This window comes from Astatotilapia calliptera, chromosome 11, assembly GCF_900246225.1.
Source record: "Astatotilapia calliptera chromosome 11, fAstCal1.2, whole genome shotgun sequence".
Lineage (NCBI taxonomy): Eukaryota > Metazoa > Chordata > Actinopteri > Cichliformes > Cichlidae > Astatotilapia > Astatotilapia calliptera.
This window is the reverse complement of record NC_039312.1, coordinates 2,907,346-2,932,013: the sequence shown is the minus strand read 5'-3', so window position 1 is coordinate 2,932,013 and position 24,668 is coordinate 2,907,346. Positions and strand designations below refer to the sequence as shown.

Below are 24,668 nucleotides of genomic sequence, written 5' to 3'. Positions count from 1 at the left end.
GTACTTAATTACTTGAAAAGTAACTATTGCGTTACTTAAACAAAAGGTTTAACCCTGGGGTCCAGGGTATAATCGGCCATTTTTGACCACTTCTGATGTTTCCTCTACATTTCACCTTTCACCTACATTTCCTTTGCCTTGTTTGGTTCATTCTTTTCAGCACAACCTCACGTGTCTGAATTTAGTCATGTTTTCATTTTGACAAACTGTATTAACACAACTGATCTAAAATCAGACAAAAAACACAAAATCAGAGTAGAAAGTTATATTTTTTACTGTAACAGCCACAAACATGTTTATTGAATCATATTTCATAACTTTAAATGTAAATATAAATTACAATTTTAAAATCATATTCACAAGTTTTACAACAAAATTACTTGCAGCCATTTATATTTTACCCTTTTTTTATAACCACTTCAAACTGTTTACAGAACAATCAGCTGTTCTTCAATAAGATGCCACACAAGTTATTTGTACCACTGCAAATATTTCTGTCCACTATAAAGGAAACATCACAGCCTGATACCTGCAGGTCTGACAGCAGCAGGTGTGTCACTCCTGTTTCTACCTGGAGACAGCAGTCGCCTCATTGTTCTGACACACGACACAGAACTATCCACAACACTACACACTAACTACACAAGACAGCACATTAACTACAGAAGACAGCACATTAACTACAGAAGACAGCACATTAACTACACACTCCAAACACGCTAAACGTCACAAATCTCTCTCTCTCTCTCTCTCTCTCTCTCTCTCTCTCTCTCTCTCTTGCCATCACTCCTAAATCTTCCCCCTCTTCCTAAACAACCAAATGTCATCATTTTTGATTGGTCTCGCTGCGCTGTCCTCAGACAGTAAACGTGACGAAACTATTGAGGAAAAACGCCGTATAAATTGTTTATCATGACTCTGGTTTTACTGGCCCATCAACACAGTTTATAAACTGGCACCTTGTTGCTTTGTCTTCAAGTGGTCATGTGATTGGCTGACCACGACTACTTTATTCTTCCTCAGTCAAACAGCAGCACTCATGCCATTGTTTTCCCCCCTTAGCTCCAGGTGTTGTGCCAAAAAGTGTTCGTCTGTCCGCGGGAGCGCAGCTGCTTAAAGCTGCAGCGTCCAGATTACTTACAGCTACTTCCTGCAGCTGATATACGATGCGGTAAACTGAACACAGCTTCAACCATCTGTTTGTTGAAACAATAGTAACGCGACCGCATTTTCTTGTTAGTAACAGTAATGGCATTGTAACGATAGGAATAGTAATTAGTTAGATTACTGGTTACTGAAAAAAGTAACGCCGTTGCTTGTAACGCTGTTATTCCCATCACTGCACATTACATATTTAATGTTGTATGCTTGTGTTTTATTCTGTGTATCACTGTTGGTCCAGTGGCTGAAGTATGAGTGCTACACTGCCAAACAGACAGTAATAGGACTGAAATTACAGTGGTAGAAGCAGAGCAGCTTTCTTTTCCAGCTGTAGGCTTAATTTACATGAATGCACAGCTGAACTATGACTGTGTTGTTCTGACACCTGCCCTGTTTCCTCCTGTTACATGTGTCAGTGTAACGGTACGTTATCCCCTGTATGTTTGTCTTAATGACAGAAAAAGCCTTTCCACTGCTTCTGGTGCAGGTGATAAAACATATAGTACATCTCTTCCAAATCCCATCTGTTAGCCATTTGTTACATTTTGGAGAACAAAGTTGCCACATCCTCAGCATCCTGACCAAAATGTTTCCGCAGAACAATTACAAACAGAGACATAAAATCATGCGTCCATAATCTGTCCGTATTTTGCAGTATGTCTCTCATCTAAACTCTGTAACTATGACTCATGATTTGACTTCTAATTCTTGTCTGTATTTTCAAAAGTACAATATTTCTGCCTGTCATATCAAAGCATAATTGACTTTAGTCTTTTCATGATAACATTTATGGTAATATGTGCTCATATTAAAGTCACTCCTCAGCATCCCGCAGTCCTATATGGATATTAGATTTAAATTAAAGTGACTAATAAGAAAAGTGAATTTTACCAGTCTTAAACTCTTAACATCCACCATGTAACCAACAGCATTCAGTATTCTGGTTTGCAGTCGAGCCTTCTTTTGTAAGTGTTTGTATCTGATTCATTCTTGATTTGTGAAAATGAAATAAAGTGAGGTGAACCAACAAACAGCACAGAATGTTAAACTAACAAAATAATTAGAAACCCAAAATACAGATGGCTCACTTAGTATATAATTGTTCCTTTTGTGGTGAAGTACCCTCTAAGGCAGGGGTGTCGAACTCCAGGCCTCGAGGGCCGGTGTCCTGCAGGTTTTAGATCTCACCCTGGGTCATCACATCTGAATCAGATGATTAGTTCATTCCCAGGCCTCTGGAGAACTTCAAGACATGTTGAGGAGGTGATTTAGCCATTTAAATCAGCTGTGTTGGATCAAGGACACATCTAAAACCTGCAGGACACCGGCCCTCGAGGCCTGGAGTTCGACACCTGTGCTCTAATGCAAGGGCAAAGACTCCGATCTGACCCACAGGATGGATCTTGGAAATTGTAAAGGACGCACACACACACACACACACACACACACACACACACACACACACACACACACACACACACACACACACACATTTAGCGAGTTTAGTTTCTAAAGTATATTTTCTGTGATTTCCAAGGCAAAAGACAAAGGCTCAGATTTGCAACAAAACATCTCAATGATTCTCAGAATTGTTAGAAGAAGTATTCTGGGACAAACAGGACAAAAGTGGAACTTTTTGGAGGGGTTGAATCATGTTACATCTGCCATGAAGCTAACATTAAACTGAACATGATACTGAAGGTTAGATGTGAAGGGACCTGGATGACTATCCATAATTTGCCTATGACTTAATGACCTTAAAATCAAGCTCACTTGAGTTATGCAGCAGGACAATGACTGCAATGATGGGAACGACTCATTGCCAGTTATCGCAAATGCTTGATTGCAGTTCTTCCTGGCAAGGGAAGCACAACCAATTACAAGATTTATGAGGCAATTCGTTTATCACATGGAGCCAGGTAGACTTGAATAGCTTTTTTTCTCTTAGTAAATGAAATCATTTATTAAAACGTGTATTTCGTATTTACTCTTATTATCTTTGGCTAATGTTAAAATTTCTGTAATGATACGAAACATGGAAGTGTGAAAAGGAGGCACATATTTTTCCATAGCACTGTATCGAGAGTTTTTCTTTGCTGTCGGCCAATTTAGAATGAGTAATACCTTAGCTTGTGTCTCTGTTTAAGGACAAATCCAGAGCACATGGAAAAATCCCTCATGACACAGACACAACAGTAAGACTGAAACTAAGGATTGTAGGGCAATAACAAGAGAGTTACATAATGGGTCAAATACTTTTAACCCACATAAATACTTTTCATTTTCATGGCGACTTACATAAATGATGAACTCTCAGTAACACCTGACATTAGTATGATCATACATTATCATTGGCATTTGTTGCAGAAAGAGCCTGATGATTACAGAAAGCAGAACATTGTTTCTGTGCCACTGATGAGCTCTCCTGTTTTGCTTCATGCTTCTGTGCTACCCTTGCTCAAAGAATAGATGACCTGAGATAATGTTAGGAAAATATAATCAGATCGAAGTGACAGCAAACCGTCTCTATAGTGAGGGACAAGTTAAGCTATGTAGCAGCAGCCTAACATGTCATTCACATAATAATGACAACTTTGCTTAACCATGCTCATTGTGAACTGTACCTGGCTGTTTGCAACATGACTGGAACAAATTCACTGAGAAACAGGCACAAGAGATTGGGTCACATTGTTGCATCCTCCAAGGTTGCAGTTTAGCTGAACTCAATTTGAATTGAAATTTTACAAGCCGGCAAATCTGGGGATCATAAGCTGAACAGCTGCTTTAATGCCGAGGATTGTTTTAAACCAAAAATCAGGGGCACATTCACAGATCCATACACAACACACATATGAAATCCAATACACAATATCCCTTCTAACTGTTATAGGATTGAAAAGGAACACTGCCACTAACCATAATATAATAGCAACAGAGATTGGTCAGTGTCAGTGTACGGTTATAATGCTGTCATCCAGCCAGTCTCGTCAGCGTATCCTTGTCATGGTTGCAGGGGGGCTGAAGCCTATCCCAGCTACCACAGGATGAGAGGCAGGGTGCACCCTGGACTAACACATAGACACAGACAACAATTCACACTCTTAGTCACACCTCCACCAATGTTGTTATTAACTCTGCATTATTAACTAATGCTGATAAAATGCTGTCATTTTATCAATAAAGCAACACGTCTTCATAACAGTCTTGTATTTACCCCAGAGGATAATGGATTACAACCGTGACACACTGCAGAAGTTTTATCTACTTTATTGATCATTATTAGATGTCATTAGAATCAGTAGCATCCACTCCAGAGTTTTTTGAAAAGTAAAACGTCTTGCACGGAACAAAACCTACATTATGCTTTTCCATTTAATTGTTCAAATGACTGTGTGTCGGGCTGAGTCGAGATAGAGGGCTGGTTCCCCCTTTTACTTCAACACAAACCAAATCAGGTCAGGACGCTTAACCGTAGACCAATCAACCTTTACTAATCTAATGTCACTTTTATTTAACATGAATAAACGAGAACTGTCTTTGCTTGAAGAGTGCTTTGAATGAGAGGGATCACCAGGGCTGGCGTGGGCATGATGGGAATGAACCATTTGATCTGCTGAATATTAATGCTCCTTCAAGATTATAAGGATTATTAGTTCTTTTCTCGGCTGGCGATGGAGTTATTTTCAGAACCCATCGATTAAATTACAGCGGGAACTGCCTTTGATATGAGCACATCCACATGACGAGGCACTTTGGATTATCAGTGCTGCTCAAACCCACTCCCCAACCATTCTATGGTAATAAAATTGAAAAACACACAAAGGGAATTCAGATGAGAATTTTTAGGCTGCATCTTGATAACTGAGCTTTTCATTAAGGAATCAAATTAACAGCAACATGATCTCAAGCATGCTGGCATAGCAATGCTTATTGATTTGGGAAGTGTCTCTGAACATTAACTAACCTTTGTGTTCTTTCCTTTGTCTCCCCAGGTAGGAAGACCATTCTTGGTCTCTTTCAGTGTATACTCTTGTGTCTTTATGCAGCTGCAGTAAAAATATGTGTGTGTGTGTATGTTCTCTGTTAATTGTCACAGGTTTAGTCCCTACGAGTGGTATAACCCCCACCCTTGCAACCCTGACTCGGATGTAGTGGAAAACAATTTCACCCTGCTTAATAGTTTCTGGTTCGGAGTTGGAGCTCTCATGCAGCAAGGTAGACGCCTCTGCCTCCCCCCTTTTTCTAGCACAAGTCCCACTTTTTTGCTGGGGGTCAACCTTGCTCTTTGACCAGGCCCATGACCATGCATGGGGGCCTCTGTGCATGTAGCTAGATGCTTTACGTGTAGTCCAGCAGGATGGTTTGAGAAGACTTTGAGCAATGTGATTAGCATATGACAGTGGTGCTCCTGCATGCTTTCCTTCTCCCTCCTCACATTCCTGACCTATTAGCAGCCATCACAACAGGTAGGTATCCCCACCCAAAACATGTGAGATGGATCAGATGTATGACTTTCTGTGAGAATGTAAACTTTTCTGTGTTTGTTTTTTTCCTTCTGCCAAATCTTCTCAACTAATCAGCACCCTTAGATTGAGAAAATTAACAGAAATGGAAATAGAAACACTTTATGATAGCACTTTCTATCACAGCTCAGTAATAACATGGTAACAGTAGAGTAACAACGGGGAAACAAGACCGCAATACTGTGGCAATTTCTAAGTTATTACAATTCAGTTACCTGTGGTAGTTTTTGTGTAACAAGCAGGAAACAGAAACTGCTTGTTTCTATTTAATAGCATATTAATAAGCAGGTAAAAAAAAAACTTTTAAAACAAACTTAAAGTTTAAGTTTTAAAAGAACAACAATGTTAAAACAAGTGTGATGTAATTGGCAGTTCTTTGAGCAACAATTTCACAGATACAGACTGTCCTATTGAAACAGTGCACCATTATGTTTATAATCAGAAATAAACCACTACAAAATTTACTGGTGGTAAATAGCTGTATTCTGAGTACACCACACCTCCAACCCCCTCACCTTAACCGATGAAAACTGGAGTGTTATACACACACACACACACACACACACACACACACACACACACACACACACACACACACACACACATATATATATATATATATTTGAAAGTATACCTAACCACATCTAGTTCTCTATCTATATTTACAATAATAACGGTGAGCTTATTTCATGACGATCTTACTTTTATGCAATCTTAGTTTTTAGAACTACTCTAAGTATTATCTGGTAAGCTAACGTTAGCTACTAACCTGCTGTTAGCTGCTTTGTTCGTGGTGTAAGTTGACAGCATGTGATGAAATAAGTACAACAGACATGGTCCTAAATATAAGTTAAGGAATTAAAAAAGGGTTTTATTTACCTTGCAGTCCGACAGCAGCAGTCTGCCACCTACTGGCAGCCAGCTCTTTGCCGGCTGTTCTATTTATGCTTATTACACACAACCTACCACAGGTGTTTCCAGGTGATACTCACTCACTTTTCAAGTTTGTCTTAATAGGTTATTAATATATTATTGGGATTTGATGTTATATTAGTTATTAATTTATTATTAAATAACAAAGGACAGTTTTGTATTTTGCAGCTCTGTTTCTTTCTTATTTCACAGAAACTACTGCAGGTAACTGAATGTAATAAAATTACCACATTATTACGCTCTTGTTTCTGCATTATTACCCTACTATTATCACTTTATTAGCGAGCTGTAGTTCCACATTATTAACCTCAGATTTGTTATCCAATTACATATATTTAAGCGTAACAGTACTCAGCTGTAACCACTGTTGCAAAAATGATATTACTTGGATATTAAGTGGTTATTACTTCGGTAGTTGCATACTAATAACTTAGAAAATACTACATTGTTACGCTCTTGTTTCCCATTGTTACTCTACTATTACTGCATTATTACTGAGCTGTAATAGAAAGTGCTACCAACTTGGTATACACTTTTTTTTTTGCGACCAATATCTTATATATTTAATAACACAATAAGAGATATGCTGTATGTCATATCATAAACATTTGCGTGCAAAGCCTTGAAAGCATGGTATATACTGTATGTATGACTTGCAACAAAACACTGGAATGGAGCACACAGGGAAGTAGCTGCAAGATCCCAGATTGTGTTAAAGGATCAGTTTATGCAAATGACAAGAAGGAAAATAAGAAAGCTTGCCTTTAATGGCATCTAGCTGTGCAGGTGGTTCCACGCTGCCACACTGGACTGTATATAAAAGTTAGATGTAGCTACTGCGTCAGAAAAGTGAATCCAGTAGCGGAGTGGCTCAGAGTGCTATACCATTAAGGGTTGATGCTAACTCACATTTACAAAGTGTTCACTTTCATGAAATACTAAAATCAGTACAATGTTTTTCGCAAGTCATTATGGCTTAAACTATTTCCCATCTCATCAGTGTGCTTTGGTCTTCCTGCAAATTATGTATACATTAGGCCTCAAAGAGAGATAATGTTTTCCAATCAGGTTAAGTAGCAGTTCACGTCTGGCTCCAAAAACACCACAGATGATAGTGGCCAAGTTCGGTTGTTGTACTCACAGAACTAAAAGAATGAAACTTCTGACTATAGTAACAGTAATCAATTTGAACTTTTTCTTGATTATATAACACACACAGTATAGAGAGAGCATTTATCTGCACAACCAACACACTAGGAAGTCGTTATTGTGCTGCAACAGGCTCCATCAGACTTTTTCAAGGCCTTCCCAGTGAAACTTCAGCAGGGTGAACTAAAATAGAGAGAATAATATAAATCACAATACCCATCGAAGTACTTTAGCTCACATGATGAAAACTGAACAGCTCTAACAGGAAAATTACAGTGCATTTTTTTATCCAGCACCAAATCACAACATCAGTCAGCTCGAGGGGCCAGAAAGTAGTCACAACATTTACTTGTTACACACCTGTTGCAGCTTTATTCCTCTAACTAATCTAAACTAATGGATTACACTTATTTTTCACCTCAGAATTATTTTTTACACCCCTAATCACAAAGTGAAAAAATGGTTGCGTATAACTCTTGTGAAATTATAAAAAGGTGAGAAAACTATTTTACTGAGGCTTGGCAGCTCTGGCATACAGGTGTGATTGTAAATGGTAAATGGTAAATGGCCTGTATTTATATAGCGCTTTGTGTAGAGCTGCAGAAATGTTTGTCCTTCTGGAAGGTCCTCATCTTTCCACAGAGCAACGCTGGAGCTCTGTCACAGTGACCATCACATTCTTGGTCACCTTAATCACTCAGATTGTCCAGATGGACAGCTCTAGGAACTTATTCCATTTACAGATAATGGAGGCCACTCTGCTCATTGGGACAGTCATGCTGCAGTAATCGTTCTATACGCTTCCCTAGATCTGTGCCTCTAAGTAACCGTGTCTGAGAGGTCTACAGGCAGTTCCTTGGACTTCATGGCTCACTTTGTGCTCTGACGTACATAGTTGTAGAAACATCCGACAGATGATCACTGGAAACAGAATGCAGCTGAGCCCAATGTTCAGTGTCACGCAAAAGGTGTGAAAAGTTTTATACATGTTACATTTTTGTTTTCAAGAAAACTTTGTTTCACTTTGTCATCAAGGAGTTTTGTGATTAGAATTCTGAGGTGAATAATTAATTTAATCAACTTTGGAAAATTTAACATGAAACTAATATGGATCAGGTGAAGCACTGTGAATACTTTTCAGATGAACTATACAGGTCTCAGAACATGGACAATGCAAAAGTCTGCATTACTCAGTCACTCCAGAATGTAATGGCTTGGCATTTATATAGCATATGTTTCTCTTAGCTAGTGGGATGCTCTGACTTACTTATAGACCATGCTTACTAATATCTCCAGATTAGCTTGTAACACAGATCCATAAGTATTCCAGTTACTTTGAATAAGTAAATAAAATTATAGATTTTTTCATATCTTTACCCCAACAAAGCAAATGAAAACATCTGATAAGCATTCAGCATATGTTTGTAGCATCTGAAAAAGAGTTCAGTAAATGTCATGCATTGTAGCTTGAATTGTAGTTTAGTGTTCACTAAAAAGTCAGCAGAATAGATGATGGAGAGACATCATGTTGAGAAGATGTGGAGCCAGAAGACTGTGGGACTAGTCTCGACAAACACACAGTAGCTACATAACAGTATGCTGGTCTGCACTGTGGAGAGGCTCCCCTGCCGGGCGGCTTGCCTAACCCCCCAGAAAACTGTGGGACGTGCTGTTTGGTCATGACGTTACCTTGGGTACATGACAGTCAGCCCCAACCAGGCTCTGTTTGGTCTACGCTCGCCTCTCTGAAGGTCGCCCACTGTTTTCTGTTCTGGTGCAAAAGTATAAAAAGTCCAAACCTGGTAATACCTGCATCTGATTGCTGGTCATGGGTCCCACACAGAACAAACATTGTATTGTTACCAGCACTGATGAATGTGTGTTTGTTCTCATTCATGTTGAGTTGTGGTTTTAAAAATGGACAAAATGGGTGGCTGTTGGCCCTACTGGGCGACGTTATTGCCATGGTTGAATATACCTAATAATATACTGCTTTCAAATCACAAATCACTTTTCATACCATTTTAACCTTTAACTAAAGATTTAATGCCAATATAACAATATTTTAGGAACATTTTACAATTACTGTATTTTCGCAGGAATTACATTTCTTTATTCAGAACATATTTGTTTTATATTTCTTGTATTCCCGCTATTGTCGCTCCTTCTAATAGATAGGGAGGATTTATCACATTATTTATTAACTCCATAAAAATGTGTATTAACATATTTCCTGCACGTTACAGACAGTAGTGGTTTTAAATTCTACCAAACCAGTGAGTGCACATGAAAGTGTCCAACTAACACTCTCGTTAAAGATAAAAAAAAAACCCTCCTGATAATGTAAAATGGTAAATGGCCTGTATTTGTATAGCGCTTTACTAGTCCCTATGGACGCCAAAGCGCTTTACATTACATTCAGTCATCCACCCATTCACACACACACATTCACACACTGGTGATGGCAGCTACATTGTAGCCACAGCTGCCCTGGGGCGCACTGACAGAGGCGAGGCTGCCGGACACTGGCGCCACCACCAGTAGGCAACGGGTGAAGCGTCTTGCAGAAAGGACTCAACGACCGAGACTGTCAGAGCTGGGGAGCGAACAGGCAACCTTCCGATTACAAGATGAACTGCCAACTCTTGAGCCACGATCGGATGTGATAATTAAGCATTTAACCAATACAATCCTGTCTCTCTCCTTATGTCCAAATACTTTTTCTAGCTTTGTGTTACATCATACCACTACATATTTTGAGAGAATGTATGTTTCCATGCAATGTCATTAGTTGTGAAGGCACTGGACTATGAAAGAACGTTGGTAGGCATGAACCACCTTGTGCACACTCCATTGCAAAATCCATAAAACCAGGTTTAAGCTGCAGCTGGCTGCCATGTCTTTCACTGCATACTCCCTCCCTACTAGACAGCTCACTCAGGGACTATGAGAAAGAAAGACAGCTTGATGAGAAGTTAGTATTAGGATCAAGGATCTCACAGAGGGAGTGGCACACAGAGTTCTCTCTGACTCTAAGAGCTTTCTCTCTGAGTGAATGCGAAAAATCCCAGATTTGCTTAAGCCATTTAAATAAAATAGTCCTGCTATAACTCAGACCCACCTTTCTCATATGGGCAACAAACCTCCCTCACTCCCACTCTACCCCCACGTATACATTCATCCTCTGCATACATTCTGGATAATACTTAATGAAAAAAAGACCCTAGCATTACTTTAAGTGTCTTGATGCATGTTCAATCATCCAGGAAAGTAATTCTCCAAAAGTTGATTCTGTTCATCTGGACGTAGCGTTTTGTGGGAGAAACGTTTTGTCTCTCATCCAGGTGACGTCTTCAGTCTCAGCTGACTGCAGGTTTCCCCAATATTATAAACAGTACATTTACATAATGACTGAAACCAGCCCACTGAAGGAACAATGGGCTGGGAGGTCAGTTCCTTAATCTTAATTATGCAAATTCTCATGAACATTGATCAACAGCCACTGATCAATGACCACTGATCAATGGCCATGAGTACCATTCACAGAGAGTTGGGGAATGGCTGCAATCACAGCATTGTAAGATGGCCGGTTTGAGGGCGGAGTCAAGGAGGCCATTTACGTGAAAAGGGAAAGACCATCTCTGAATGGAGGAGGGGCCTAAGGGTATATCTGTCACCATCTTACATTGACTCTGCCCTCAAACCGGCCATCTTACAATGCTGTGATTGCAGCCATTCCCCAACTCTCTGTGAATGGTACTCATGGCCATTGATCAGTGGTCATTGATCAGTGGCTGTTGATCAATGTTCATGAGAATTTGCATAATTAAGATTAAGGAACTGACCTCCCAGCCCATTGTTCCTTCAGTGGGCTGGTTTCAGTCATTATGCAAATGTATTGTTTATAAGATTGAGACCTGCAGTCAGATGAGACTGAAGACGTCACCTGGATCAGTGACGAAACGTTTCTCCCAGAAAGCGCTACATCCAGATGAACAGAATCAACTTTTGGAGAATTACTTTAAGTGGTGTATAAAGTGTGTTATAGTGTCAGAAGTGCAGAAGTGGCTTAGGAGAAGAAGAAGAAAGAAAATAAACCAGAAACGTACTAGGGTCGAGTCAGTGCAAACTTTACAGCAGATAAGCTGAGCATCAGCTATACTTTGTAGAAATGGCCACAATCAGTGGAATCACAATAAATCTACTGAGATTTTTATTCAGTTCAGTTTTATATATATTGCACCAAATCACAACAGCAGTTCCCTGAAGGCATAGTTTTTATGCAGAGTTTATCTTTTGGAAAAGCTGACATGTAATTTCACTTTGGTAATTAGTTGCAAATCTGAAAGGTCGATGAATTAAGAGAGCATTCAGTGTCTGTAAATCTCTGTTACATGCACACTCTGAAATCAAAATACTTTTTTGGACCTTTTTTACCTTTATTCGTTTACGGTACTGCCATTGCACTCTTCACAGGGCACAAGTCTTTGTACCTTATCAAGAACCTTCTTGAACCTTTTGTTAGAATATTGCACCACAGTGTTGCATCTATCCATTTTGTAGCACTGTGCATGTCATGGGAGCAGCAGCCATTTTTATGTTCACTGCACAGCCCTTTTACACGGCAGCGTGAGCCAAAAATGACGTTGCATTTGCTACCGTTTTCCACCTTTTTGTTGTCACTTCATGCACGTTGTATTTTTGTAACCTTTGTGTGTTGTGCCACTGTCACTGCAGCCAGGTCAAAAAGACAGGTGTACAATTGTATGCATGTATTTTTTTAATGACATATCAGTACAGAAGTTCAGAGATTTACAGATTATACAGAGGGAGATCCCCAAAAGCTGATTCTGTTCATCTGGATGTAGCGTTTTCAGTGAGATGAAACGTTTCTCCCGATGACAACACTACGTCCAGATGACCAGAATCAACTTCTGTGGATTTACTTATCTGGATGATTGAGCATGCATCAAGACGATACAGAGGGAGATGTTGCAACCATCTGATAACATGAGACTTATCGTATCGTATGAATCCATCGTTGGCCTATCATCACCTTTCACTCGGGAAATGCTGCTTCTCCCTTTCTCCAGCCACCACCTTCAGGTCTTCTATGAGTTAACAGTGTTATCCTCTGCAACTCCGTCAGTATATAAGACAGAATGTATTCAGAATGTTTTTAAATAGCTTAAAAAAATAAGGAATCAGTAAATTGTTGACATTTAAGAGCCAAAATAACATTTTATTATTCATTATTTGTACTGTTTTGGAACATTTGGAATATTCACCTCTTTGACACATCTTGTGGTCCAATCCAATTTTATGAAATCCTGTTATAGCAATGCTCTGTCAGAGATGGGTAGCATGAGTAAAGACTTTTGGTTTGTCTAAGGCATTAATTACTACTACTACTGCAATTAAGAATTTATTAATTTGATTGTTTTAACTAGGTTAGTTCCAAAGTTAAAGAGAACACATAAGGGAAATATTCAACCATGTGGCTGCCCACTCTGTCCAATCTTTGTGTTTGTGTCTGAGTGTGTGATCCAGGCAGCAGATGCAGAGACCTGGCCCAGTCTGGGTGTTGCCCACTCACAAACCTAATCTTGTATTCAGCCTCACCTGCTCCTCTGCTCCTTCCATTCAGGATCTGAGCTCATGCCGAAAGCCCTCTCCACCAGAATTGTAGGAGGAATCTGGTGGTTTTTCACACTCATCATTATCTCCTCCTACACGGCAAACTTAGCAGCCTTCCTAACTGTGGAGAGGATGGAGTCGCCTATCGACTCTGCTGATGATCTGGCCAAGCAGACAAAGATAGAATATGGAGTTGTAGAAGACGGCGCATCCATGACCTTCTTCAAGGTTAGTTACACTTTCACATTATCAATCCAGAGTTTTCTCATGAAAGATTACATATGGGGAAAATGTTGTGTTGGCAGTAGTACAAACACATCTGACGTTTTGCTGGGGTCCTAAACGTAATTATACAGGAAGTAAAGAAATAACGTACGTTTACATGGACTGATTCTCATATAGCACTTTTCTGGATTTCTACGCTTTTCTTCTCCCAGAGCACTCAAAGCACTGTTTACAACATGCCTAATTCACCCATAAATACAAACTTTATCTCTGTGTAAAAGTGCTTTGTATCTAACATTCACACACTCGTACTCCAGTGGATGCATTGGAGAGCAACTTGGAGCTATTATCTTGTCCAAGGATATTTGGCATGCAGATGGAGCAGCCAGGAATCAAACCACCAACCTTCTTATTTGTTGAGGACCTGCTCTACCTTCTGAGTTACAGCCCCCCCCCCCCCAATTTAAACCTCAAAACTACTGGGTAAGATTTAGGAAAAGATTATCTCTTGAGTTAATATAAAAAAATGATGCACATGTTAGAAGGCTTACACAGAAAACTAAGCCTTTCTTGGTTGTATGAACTAGTTTGATATCACTATGTCATAGTGATACCAAACTAGTTCATACATCCATCTAAAGGGGACGGTGGTAATAATCATTGTTGGGAAGGTTACTTTTAAAATGTATTCCATTACAGATTACATGCCCCAAAATGTATTTTGTAACGTATTCCATTACATTACTCAATGACAGTAGCGTATTTGAATACTTTGGATTACTTAATATATTATCAAGCTTTTTACAACTACATGAATGTACTATTGCTGTGTGATTTATCACTATTACTGAAGGTTACTCTCCATACCAACACCAACTAGATGTTTAAATCTTAATATAAATGAGTGACAGTAGGTGGACATTAGGTAAGGCTGCACTTTTTGCAGTGATCTCGTATAGAAAACTATTCCACGCATATATAAAACAGGTCCGAGGCTCCGAACCGTAGTAAAGGGACCTCTGGCTAATACGTCGGGTTCGTGTCGGGCTCGTAGCTGAAAACTAGCTTTACTTTGTTGTCTGGGTCACTTTGCTAGCGAGAGACAGAGAGAGGCGTTGAAAGGCTCCAACGGAGCTTATTGTTTCAGAGGAAAACACGAACACAGTAATAATAATGGATTGGATTTATATAGCGCTTTTCAAGGCACCCAAAGTGCTTTACAATGCCACTATTCATTCACTCTCACATTCACACACTGGTGGAGGCAGCTACAGTTGTAGCCACAGCTGCCCTGGGGCAGACTGACAGAAGTGAGGCTGCCATATCGCGCCATCGGGCCCTCTGGCCAACACCAGTAGGCGGTAGGGTAAAGTGTCTTGCCCAAGAACACAACGACCAGGACAGAGAGCCCGGTGATCAAACCGACGACCTTCCGGTTACAGATGCGCTTCCCAACCCCTGAGCTGCCCATCAGGCTACATGCTTTAGGGCTATGCCTGTAACACTCTGCCTGTTGCTTTCATATTAAATAATTTTTTGAATAATCATTTTTAAAAATATTTCTTCACGTCATTATGTGGGGTCTAGTAGCGGTGATATGGGCCATGACATTGAGACACAGGCATCAGAGCCTCTTAATGCGTGTTTTCTCTGGGTTTCCACCGGAGTGGAATTACCAGAAATACAGGGAGTGCAGAATTATTAGGCAAATGAGTATTTTGTCCACATCATCCTCTTCACGCATGTTGTCTTACTCCAAGCTGTATAGGCTCGAAAGCCTACTACCAATTAAGCATATTAGGTGATGTGCATCTCTGTAATGAGAAGGGGTGTGGTCTAATGACATCAACACCCTATATCAGGTGTGCATAATTATTAGGCAACGTCCTTTCCTTTGGCAAAATGGGTCAAAAGAAGGACTTGACAGGCTCAGAAAAGTCAAAAATAGTGAGATATCTTGCAGAGGGATGCAGCAGTCTCAAAATTGCAAAGCTTCTGAAGCGTGATCATCGAACAATCAAGCGTTTCATTCAAAATAGTCAACAGGGTCGCAAGAAGCGTGTGGAAAAACCAAGGCGCAAAATAACTGCCCATGAACTGAGAAAGGTCAAGCGTGCAGCTGCCAAGATGCCACTTGCCACCAGTTTGGCCATATTTCAGAGCTGCAACATCACTGGAGTGCCCAAAAGCACAAGGTGTGCAATACTCAGAGACATGGCCAAGGTAAGAAAGGCTGAAAGACGACCACCACTGAACAAGACACACAAGCTGAAACGTCAAGACTGGGCCAAGAAATATCTCAAGACTGGTTTTTCTAAGGTTTTATGGACTGATGAAATGAGTGAGTCTTGATGGGCCAGATGGATGGGCCCGTGGCTGGATTGGTAAAGGCAGAGAGCTCCAGTCCGACTCAGACGCCAGCAAGGTGGAGGTGGAGTACTGGTTTGGGCTGGTATCATCAAAGATGAGCTTGTGGGGCCTTTTCGGGTTGAGGATGGAGTCAAGCTCAACTCCCAGTCCTACTGCCAGTTTCTGGAAGACACCTTCTTCAAGCAGTGGTACAGGAAGAAGTCTGCATCCTTCAAGAACAACATGATTTTCATGCAGGACAATGCTCCATCACACGCGTCCAAGTACTCCACAGCGTGGCTGCAAGAAAGGGTATAAAAGAAGAAAAACTAATGACATGGCCTCCTTGTTCACCTGATCTGAACCCCATTGAGAACCTGTGGTCCATCATCAAATGTGAGATTTACAAGGAGGGAAAACAGTACACCTCTCTGAACAGTGTCTGGGAGGCTGTGGTTGCTGCTGCACGCAATGTTGATGGTGAACAGATCAAAACACTGACAGAATCCATGGATGGCAGGCTTTTGAGTGTCCTTGCAAAGAAAGGTGGCTATATTGGTCGCTGATTTGTTTTTGTTTTGTTTTTGAATGTCAGAAATGTATATTTGTGAATGTGGAGATGTTATATTGCTTTCACTGGTGAAAATAAATAATTGACATGGCTATATATTTGTTTTTTGTTAAGTTGCCTAATAATTATGCACAGTAATAGTCACCTGCACACACAGATATCCCCCTAAAATAGCTAAAACTAAAAACAAACTAAAAACTACTTCCACAAACATTCAGCTTTGATATTAATGAGTTTTTTGGGTTCATTGAGAACATGGTTGTTGTTCAATAATAAAATTATTCCTCAAAAATACAACTTGCCTAATAATTCTGCACTCCCTGTAAGATGCCGGCCTTTCTTTCTACCGAGAGAGCTAACAGTAGTGATCATCATGGCTGTGTACATTCCACCCGATGCCAACATAAACACGGCGCTCTCTATCCTGCTGAACACCATTAACGAACAGCAGCCGGCCCACCTGGACGGTGTTCACATAATTGCAGGTGACTTTAATAAGGCCGAAATAAAGACTGTGCTCCCAAAGTTCTATCAGCATGTCAAATGTCCCACCAGAGGAGAAAACACTCTAGATCATGTTTACTCCGACATCAAGCATGCATACAGAGCCATACCCCTCCCCCACCTCGGTCAGTCCGACCACCTCTCCCTCCTGCTCTCCCCAGCCTACACCCCCCCCTCAGGCACAGTGCCAGGCCCACCACAAAGACGGTTACAACCTGACCTGCTGCTGAGTCACCTAGAGCAGCGGCAGAGCTACGTCCGAATGCTCTTCGTGGACTAAAGCTCAGCCTTTAATACAATCATCCCGGACATCCTCATCACCAAACTGGTCACTCTTGGCCTCCCTCCTCTCACATGTGCCTGGATAAAGGACTTTCTCACAAACCGGCCCCAGACTGTAAGGCTCGGCCCTCATCTCTCCTCCACTCGCACACTGAGCACCGGCTCCCTGTGTGCTGAGCCCCCTCCTGTATTCTCTCTACACCCACGACTGCAGTTCGACCCACAACAACAATCTCATCATCAAGTTTGCTGATGACACCACGGTAGTCGGACTCATCTCAAAGGGAGACGAGGCAGAGTACAGAGAGGAAGTCCTGAAGCTGGCAGCCTGGTGTTCAGAAAAAAACCTGGCACTGAACACTAAGAAAACCAAAGAGCTCATTGTTGACTTCAGGAGACACAGCACTGACTTGGCTCCCCTTTACATCAACGGGGAGTGTGTGGAGAGGGTCCACACCTTCCGGTTCCTTGGTGTCCTCATCTCTGCTGACATCTCCTGGACAGACAACATCTCCCCGGTCGTCAAGAGGGCCCAACAGCGGCTGCACTTCCTGAGAGTCCTCAGGAAGTACAAGCTGAACTCCAACCTGCTGCTGACCTTCTACTGCTCGTCCATTGAGAGCCTGCTAACCTACTGCATCACGGTATGGTACGGCAGCTGCACCAAAGCAGATAGAGTGAGGCTTCAGAGTGTGGTCAAGACAGCACAGAAGATCATCGGCTGCCCTCTCCCCTCCCTGATGGACATTTATTCCTCCCGCTGCCTCACCAGAGCAGCAAACATCATCAAGGACAGCTCCCACCCTGGCTTCAACATGTTCAGCCGCTACAGGTGCATCAACACAAAAACCCACAGACTCAAAAACAGTTTCTTCCCCAAAGCGATAACCACCCTGAACTCACACATGCACAGATAACACAGCCCCCCACTTCCCACTTCCTCTATGGACCACCACTGTGCAATACCAATTCTATGTGCAATAACCCAACTGTATATACACAACACTATTTATTACATATTACTTACGTCTTGTATATTGTACATTTTATATATATATATATATATATATATATATATATATATATATATATATATATATATATATATGTTTTTCCCTCTGTTAACACTGTCCATATGTACATAGCGCTGCAGAACTGTGCCCCCCCAGCATGTTTACACTGAGTAGGAGATGCTCTGTATCTCATTGTACAACTGTATAGTGACAATAAAGGCATTCTATTCTATTCTATTCTATTCTATAAAGGTATCATGATATTTAGACTCACACCTTTAAGGTATGTTTAGGCTCTTCCTCCAAAGAAACAAACAAGTAGTTAGGTTGAGAATCTCTTTGTGGAACAGAACATTGCCGGCCTTTTAAGGTGGAGACCGGTGTCATTAAATAGGATGTTCCCTTCATCCTCTGGGAAATGCTGATGTCTTACCCTAGAGTTCGGCCTTGTTGCCCTACATGATAAGTAGTTTAGAGATGCTACTTGTTTAAATTCCTAGGGTTTGGGTTATTACCAGGATCACATGTGATAAAGTCCTATTCTGACACCATTTGAGCTCTACTCCTTTTTGTGAACCTTGAAGCCTTGCTTTTATTCTCCTTGAGCATTAAGTACACGCAGTTGCAAAAGGCTATTGTTATCCACTGAGAAAACATATTCCTTTTTTTATATTTGTAGTTTTTATTGGTGATCTTGTACAAAGAATTAACACAAGGAACTTTACAACAAACACGGGGACAAAGATCAAATAGCCATATACATTGTCAGTCAATATATCCAACAGAATTTCAATTTCTCAAAACTGTAGTCAGATGTAAGCAATAGTTCCCAGTTGTTTTTCTCCCCCACCCTCCCCTGTATATAGAGTGTTTATTTGGAATATATATATCTGGACAACATTTTCATAATAGGGAAAGAAACAAACAAACAATCAAAACCAACAAACAATAGCACCAAAGAAGAAGCAAACAAAAAAAATCATCAAAAAACAAACAAACAAACACACACCCAGCTGGACAAGTGCAGGCAGTTGATCCAATCTTGGTGTGATGTCCACCTTATAGTTGCTTACCTAGGTAAGGAGAGTCATTTTTAAAAAAATCACTTCTTAGCTCTTTAATGTACTGGGTCCATCTGGACCAGAGTTTGTTGAATCTGTAATGGTAAATGGACTGGTTCTTATATGGCACTTTTCTACTCTTCTGAGCACTCAAAGCACTTTACACAACTTGTTCATTCACCCATTTGCACAAGCACATTCTCTAACTAACGTTCACACACAGTCATACTTCGATGGATGCATCAAAAAGCTAGTATCTTGCCCAAGGATATTTGGCATGCAGACTAGGGGCAGTCAGGAATCGAACCACCATCCTTCCAATCAGTAGATGACCTGCTCTACTGCCTGAGCTACAGGCGCCTCCAATCTGTCTCTTTGAAGCCGCAAAGACATAGTAAGCCTCTCCATTACGAATATTTGGTACACAGTATTGTAAAGTTCTTGTATTCCCGGTACGTTTGGTTGCAGCCAATGCCTAGTCAATGTTTTCTTAGCTGACATTGTAATAATTCTCAGTAGGCATTTATCTGCTGGAGTGGTTATATTTAGGGGTTCCTGGCCTAAGTACATATGTAAGAAATCAAAGGGGAGTTGGGCACTTACAATCTTTTCCAAGCATTTATGAATATCTTGCCAGAATGAATTAACTTTGGGGAAGGACCAGAATAAATGGTAGTGATTTGCCTTTGATTGCCACATAATCTCCAGCAGGCTGAACTTACATTTTGATGGCTTTGTTGGTCTGGGGTAAGAAAGAAACAAATTATATTTTTCCAGCCAAACTCTCTCCAATTGGATGAGCAGGTTGTTTCCCATTGCACTTTACATAACAGGTCCCAACCTTTGTCCTCCATCATTGAGCTTGTTTCTTTCTCCCATTCTTTTAAACATACAAAGTACTGGTAGATTTATTTTCTTGAAATCTTTGATAGAGCTTTACAACAACCTTCCGAACCACAGTGTTAACGTTATAAGCCATTTGAAATGTATTTAGAATTCTGTTTCCCTTTTCCCAACTGGGCCCTACAATTTCCTAAAGTCTGTTTCTTATCTGTAAGTATCTAAAGGAATCTTAATTGTTTAAACCTGTGTTGCCTCTGAAAATCTGGTAGTTCCCCCTCATGATTGAATGTCAAATAAGAAATAAGGCCTTTCAATTTTCATTCTCGAAATCTTATGTCACCCTGGTTGGGTGGGAACCCTGTATCAAAAGCACACCGTCTTTGCATCAATTCTGCCTTGTTTAGCTTGTTCTCTCTGCACACGTCCTTCCAGATCTTAAAAGTTGATTTTATCCAGGGATTATCAGGATCTTTCAAATGCGACTTTAGTTTACCATCCGCTATCATAGCTTGGATTGGTTGGCCATGAGTAGCTCGTTCTTCTATGTCTTTCCACTGAGATTTAAACAAAGAATCACATAAACAAACTAATGGCTGGGCAGAATAATAATAGTCCTTCAGACATGGTAAAGATAGACCGCCCTTGTCCTTTGGTAATTGTAGTGTACTGTACCTTACCCTGTTTTTTTCCCCAACCATAAATAGTGGGAAACTATCTTGTCCCATTCCACGAATTGTTGTTTTGGGATTTCAATGGGGCGAGTTTGGAAAAGATAAAGCAGGCGTGATAGAATGCTAATCTTCATTGATACTATCCTGTTAATTAGGCCCAAAGTTGGAATGAGGCTTCACCTCATTAAATCCGACTTCATTTTTTGTGTTTAATGGGCCGTAGTTCAAAAAGCATTTTATCGTCTCTGCATAATATCATCCCAAGATATTTTATGGAGTCTTTGCCCCATTTGAGATTGCACTTCTTTTTAAGTTCAACCCCAGGTTGGAAGTTGAAGGTCATAACTTGCCTGATAATGACCCAAATTCCTCTAATATTGTCATTGTTCTGGGTAGAGATTCACTCTGTGGCCTAGGTAGATTAAAATGTCATCGGCAAAAAGAGAGCGCTTCTGATAATCTCCCTGGACATTGATCACTTTAACTTGGTTATCTTGTCTTATATATTGACTAAGGGGATCGATGAACAAAGCAAATAGGATCGGAGATAGTGGGCAACCCTGTCGGCATAATCTTTCAAAGATAAATGGTTTTGATAGGCTGCTGTTTATTTGAATTTTTGCTGTTGGTTTGTTGTAAATTGTTTGAATTGTCTCAGTGACTATCTGATGAAATCCAAACTTATCTAGAACTTTATAGAGAAATGACCATCTTACTGAGTCAAATGCTTTTTCAGCATCTAAACCCATCAGCATTGCCTCTAGATTATTCCTTTTAAAGTGATATATGACGTGGAGAGTCCTTCTAATACTGTCTTGGGTCTGCCTCTGACGGATAAACCCGGTTTGATCCAGATTAATACGTTTGGGTATAACATTATTAAGTCGTTTGGCTATTATGGATGTGTATGCTTTATAATCCAGGTTTAATACTGATATTGGTAATAGTGCCCACAGTTCAATTTATCTTTTCCTTCCTTAGGAACAACAGACATGATGGTGAGGGACCTCCCCTCCTTTAAGGACCCAGTTGCACACTGCCTTCAGCCTAGGAGTTAATTCCTCCTTGTAGGTCTTATACCATTCACCAGTGAAACCATCCATGCCAGGGGTCTTGTGCGGCTTTAGTCTTGCAATTGCAACACTGATTTCTTTATCCATAATTTCTTTAGTTAACATGCTGTTCTCCTGTTCTGAGACCTTCGGGAGGTTTAGGGAACTTTTAGAGAAATTTTCAATCTGGTCCTCATTATTTAGTTTGGGCTGGGATATTCATGTCCCCTCCACATATCAGCATTCCTTGTGTTTCAGATGCCATCAGCTCAAACATGTGCTTATAGAAACTCCGGTCGCTCCCAGGGGGAGCGTATATATTAAGAATTGTCACCAGAAAACTGTCAATTCTCCCTTTTACCAGTACATATCAGCCCTCCCTATCTCTTTTGTCAGATAAAAATTCAAAACAAGTCTGTTGTGATACCAATATTGCAACTCCTCTGCGGTGTCCGGACTTATATGATGATGAATAAACATGTTTATTAAAGCCTCACTCCAGTTTTTTTGTGTTCTTGGTCTGACAAGAGCGTTTCCTGTAGTAGGGCTAGTTTAGACAGTATCTTGGCTCTTTTTTGTGGGCTAACTATTCCATTAAAGGAGATGATATTAACAGTGTTTTCCATTTTTAAGGTGGAACATTATTGTCGAAATAAGCCTAGGAATGCCACATTGTCTGAACAGTGCTGCACAGAACCACAGCTAACAGGATAACAATAGAACCAATGATGAAAATTTGACAAGAAAGGGGGGAAAAATAAATAAGGAAACCCTGTAAGATCTGGTGTAATAAGTCCTTAAAGGGGACCGCCACCCACTCTAGAGTGGGCCCCCTGATTGGAAGACGTCCTTGTGCAATTCTCCCACCCTGCATGAGGCAGTACTCCCAGCCTCTTAATTACAACAAGGCGGTAGCTCTAAATATTGTGCATTTCGCTTCCCTTATCATTATATTGTCTCTTTTTGCCCGAAGTCAGCAGAGTTTACAAAAGGAATAATTAAAATAAATAAAAAGCAGGCAATTCGGAAAGGATAAGTTATTTTACCTGTAGCTGGTTAATATGCGTCGACATCTTACTTGTAATAGTGATGCATTTATTGCGGGTCCCTTCTATACAGTTGCAGTCTCTCCTTGACTGACACAGAGTCCATTTGACTCGGGCGCTTCAGTGTGGATCGCTTTTCTCTCTTGTTCCCTTTCGTGGGCCGTGTCAGTTTCTTGATCTGTGCCAACGGCGACTCTGGGGGCTTGTAGATCGCTATTGGGAGGCCCCTGTCGAACATGTCCTTCGTCGCCTCTTCAGCGGTATTGTAGAATGCTGTTCGATCCAGGTAGAATGCTCAAAGTTTAGCAGGAAACGGTGTCTGGAAGCGTATCCCTCACTGTTTTAGGGTTCTCAAAAGATAAGATAAAATAAGATAACCTTTGTTAGTCCCACACGTGGGAAATTTGTTTTGTCACAGCAGGAAGTGGACAGTGCAAAAGTTATATAGCAAAAATTAGAATACAATAAGAATAAAATACTGTACACAACTGTACAGAATAGAATAAAATAAAATACTATATACAGTAGAATAAAATATACAATAGGATAAAAATAGAATGCAAATGCTTTATACAACTGAGTAAAAATACAACTTTGTCAGAAAAAGAGTATTGCACTTAGTTTTAATGCACATGTGTGGATGTGTGTGTTGATCAGTTGGAGTCTTTGTTGTGGAGTCTGACAGCCGTGGGGAGGAAAGACCTGTGAAATCTCTCCGTCCCACACCGTGGGTGCCGCAGCCACTGAAGGAGCTGTTCAGCGCTGTCAGAGTCTCCTGTTGTCCATCTTAGCTTCTGTGTATGCCTTTCTCTGTTTGAGGACGTCGGGAGCGTAGTCTTGGTCCATATTAATCTGTTTACCTTTCCACTGAAATCCCTTCATTTGCCATGCCTTTTTGAGTATTTCCTCCTTAGTCTTGTAACTCAAAAAGTGAACAATGAAAGTGAACACCCCCCCCCCCCCCATCTGGGGGGGGGGGGGGGGGGTGCTGGGGACGCAGCAAGGGCACGATGTGCTCACTCAGTGTCTAAGTTCAAAGTCGAGGGGAGTTTCAGGTTCTCCCTCAGAAGATTTTCAACAAAGTCTATCATAGTGGGCGCACTTTTCTCTTTGTTCTCCACTACTCCAGATATCCTGACATTATTTCGGCGGGAGCGCACTTCTTGATCGGCGACCTGAGACGCAAGCTTGGATTGTAGTTTAAGTAGCTAAATACCACGTCCTCCACCATTTCAACCCGTTCCTCCGTGTCCACAATACGTCCCTCCGCTTCCTCGAGTCTTATGTTGGTTTTGCATATTTCGGCCTTGACTTCTTCAAACTGTTGCGTGTTTTCTTTTCTGAAGTCCTTAATTTCCATTAGTATTGCTCTCAGATCAACCCTGTCGCCCTAATTCCTTTCGGCATTTCTGCTAGCAGTGGCCTCAGCACTAGCCAAAATGTCGCCCTCCTCGTTGACTTCACTTTCATCAGTATCCATCACTGTCGTAGTTTCGACTCGTTTCTTGGTTTTCGTCTTGCAGCATTTATCCTTCACCATAGCCCCTTCCTAGTTATTCACTTTCAGCTGTTTATCTTGTTAATATTTGGAATTTCAGAGGCTTTGACATAAAACGGGCCGGGAGCAGAAGTTTCACGCAGCTACCTC

At 40.8% G+C, this 24,668-nt stretch overlaps 1 protein-coding gene across 5 annotated transcripts in view; it reads left to right on the top strand.

Annotated features, from left to right (window-relative positions):
* The window catches only part of grik2 (glutamate receptor, ionotropic, kainate 2), a 326,891-nt gene that overhangs the window by 242,771 nt on the left and 59,452 nt on the right, over positions 1-24,668 (top strand). For all 5 annotated transcript variants that reach the window (XM_026183896.1, XM_026183897.1, XM_026183900.1 and 2 more), the window contains 2 exons: positions 5,258-5,376; positions 13,414-13,631. In XM_026183896.1, coding sequence (XP_026039681.1) covers positions 5,258-5,376; positions 13,414-13,631 — 337 coding nt within the window. The remainder of the gene's footprint in view (positions 1-5,257; positions 5,377-13,413; positions 13,632-24,668) is intronic.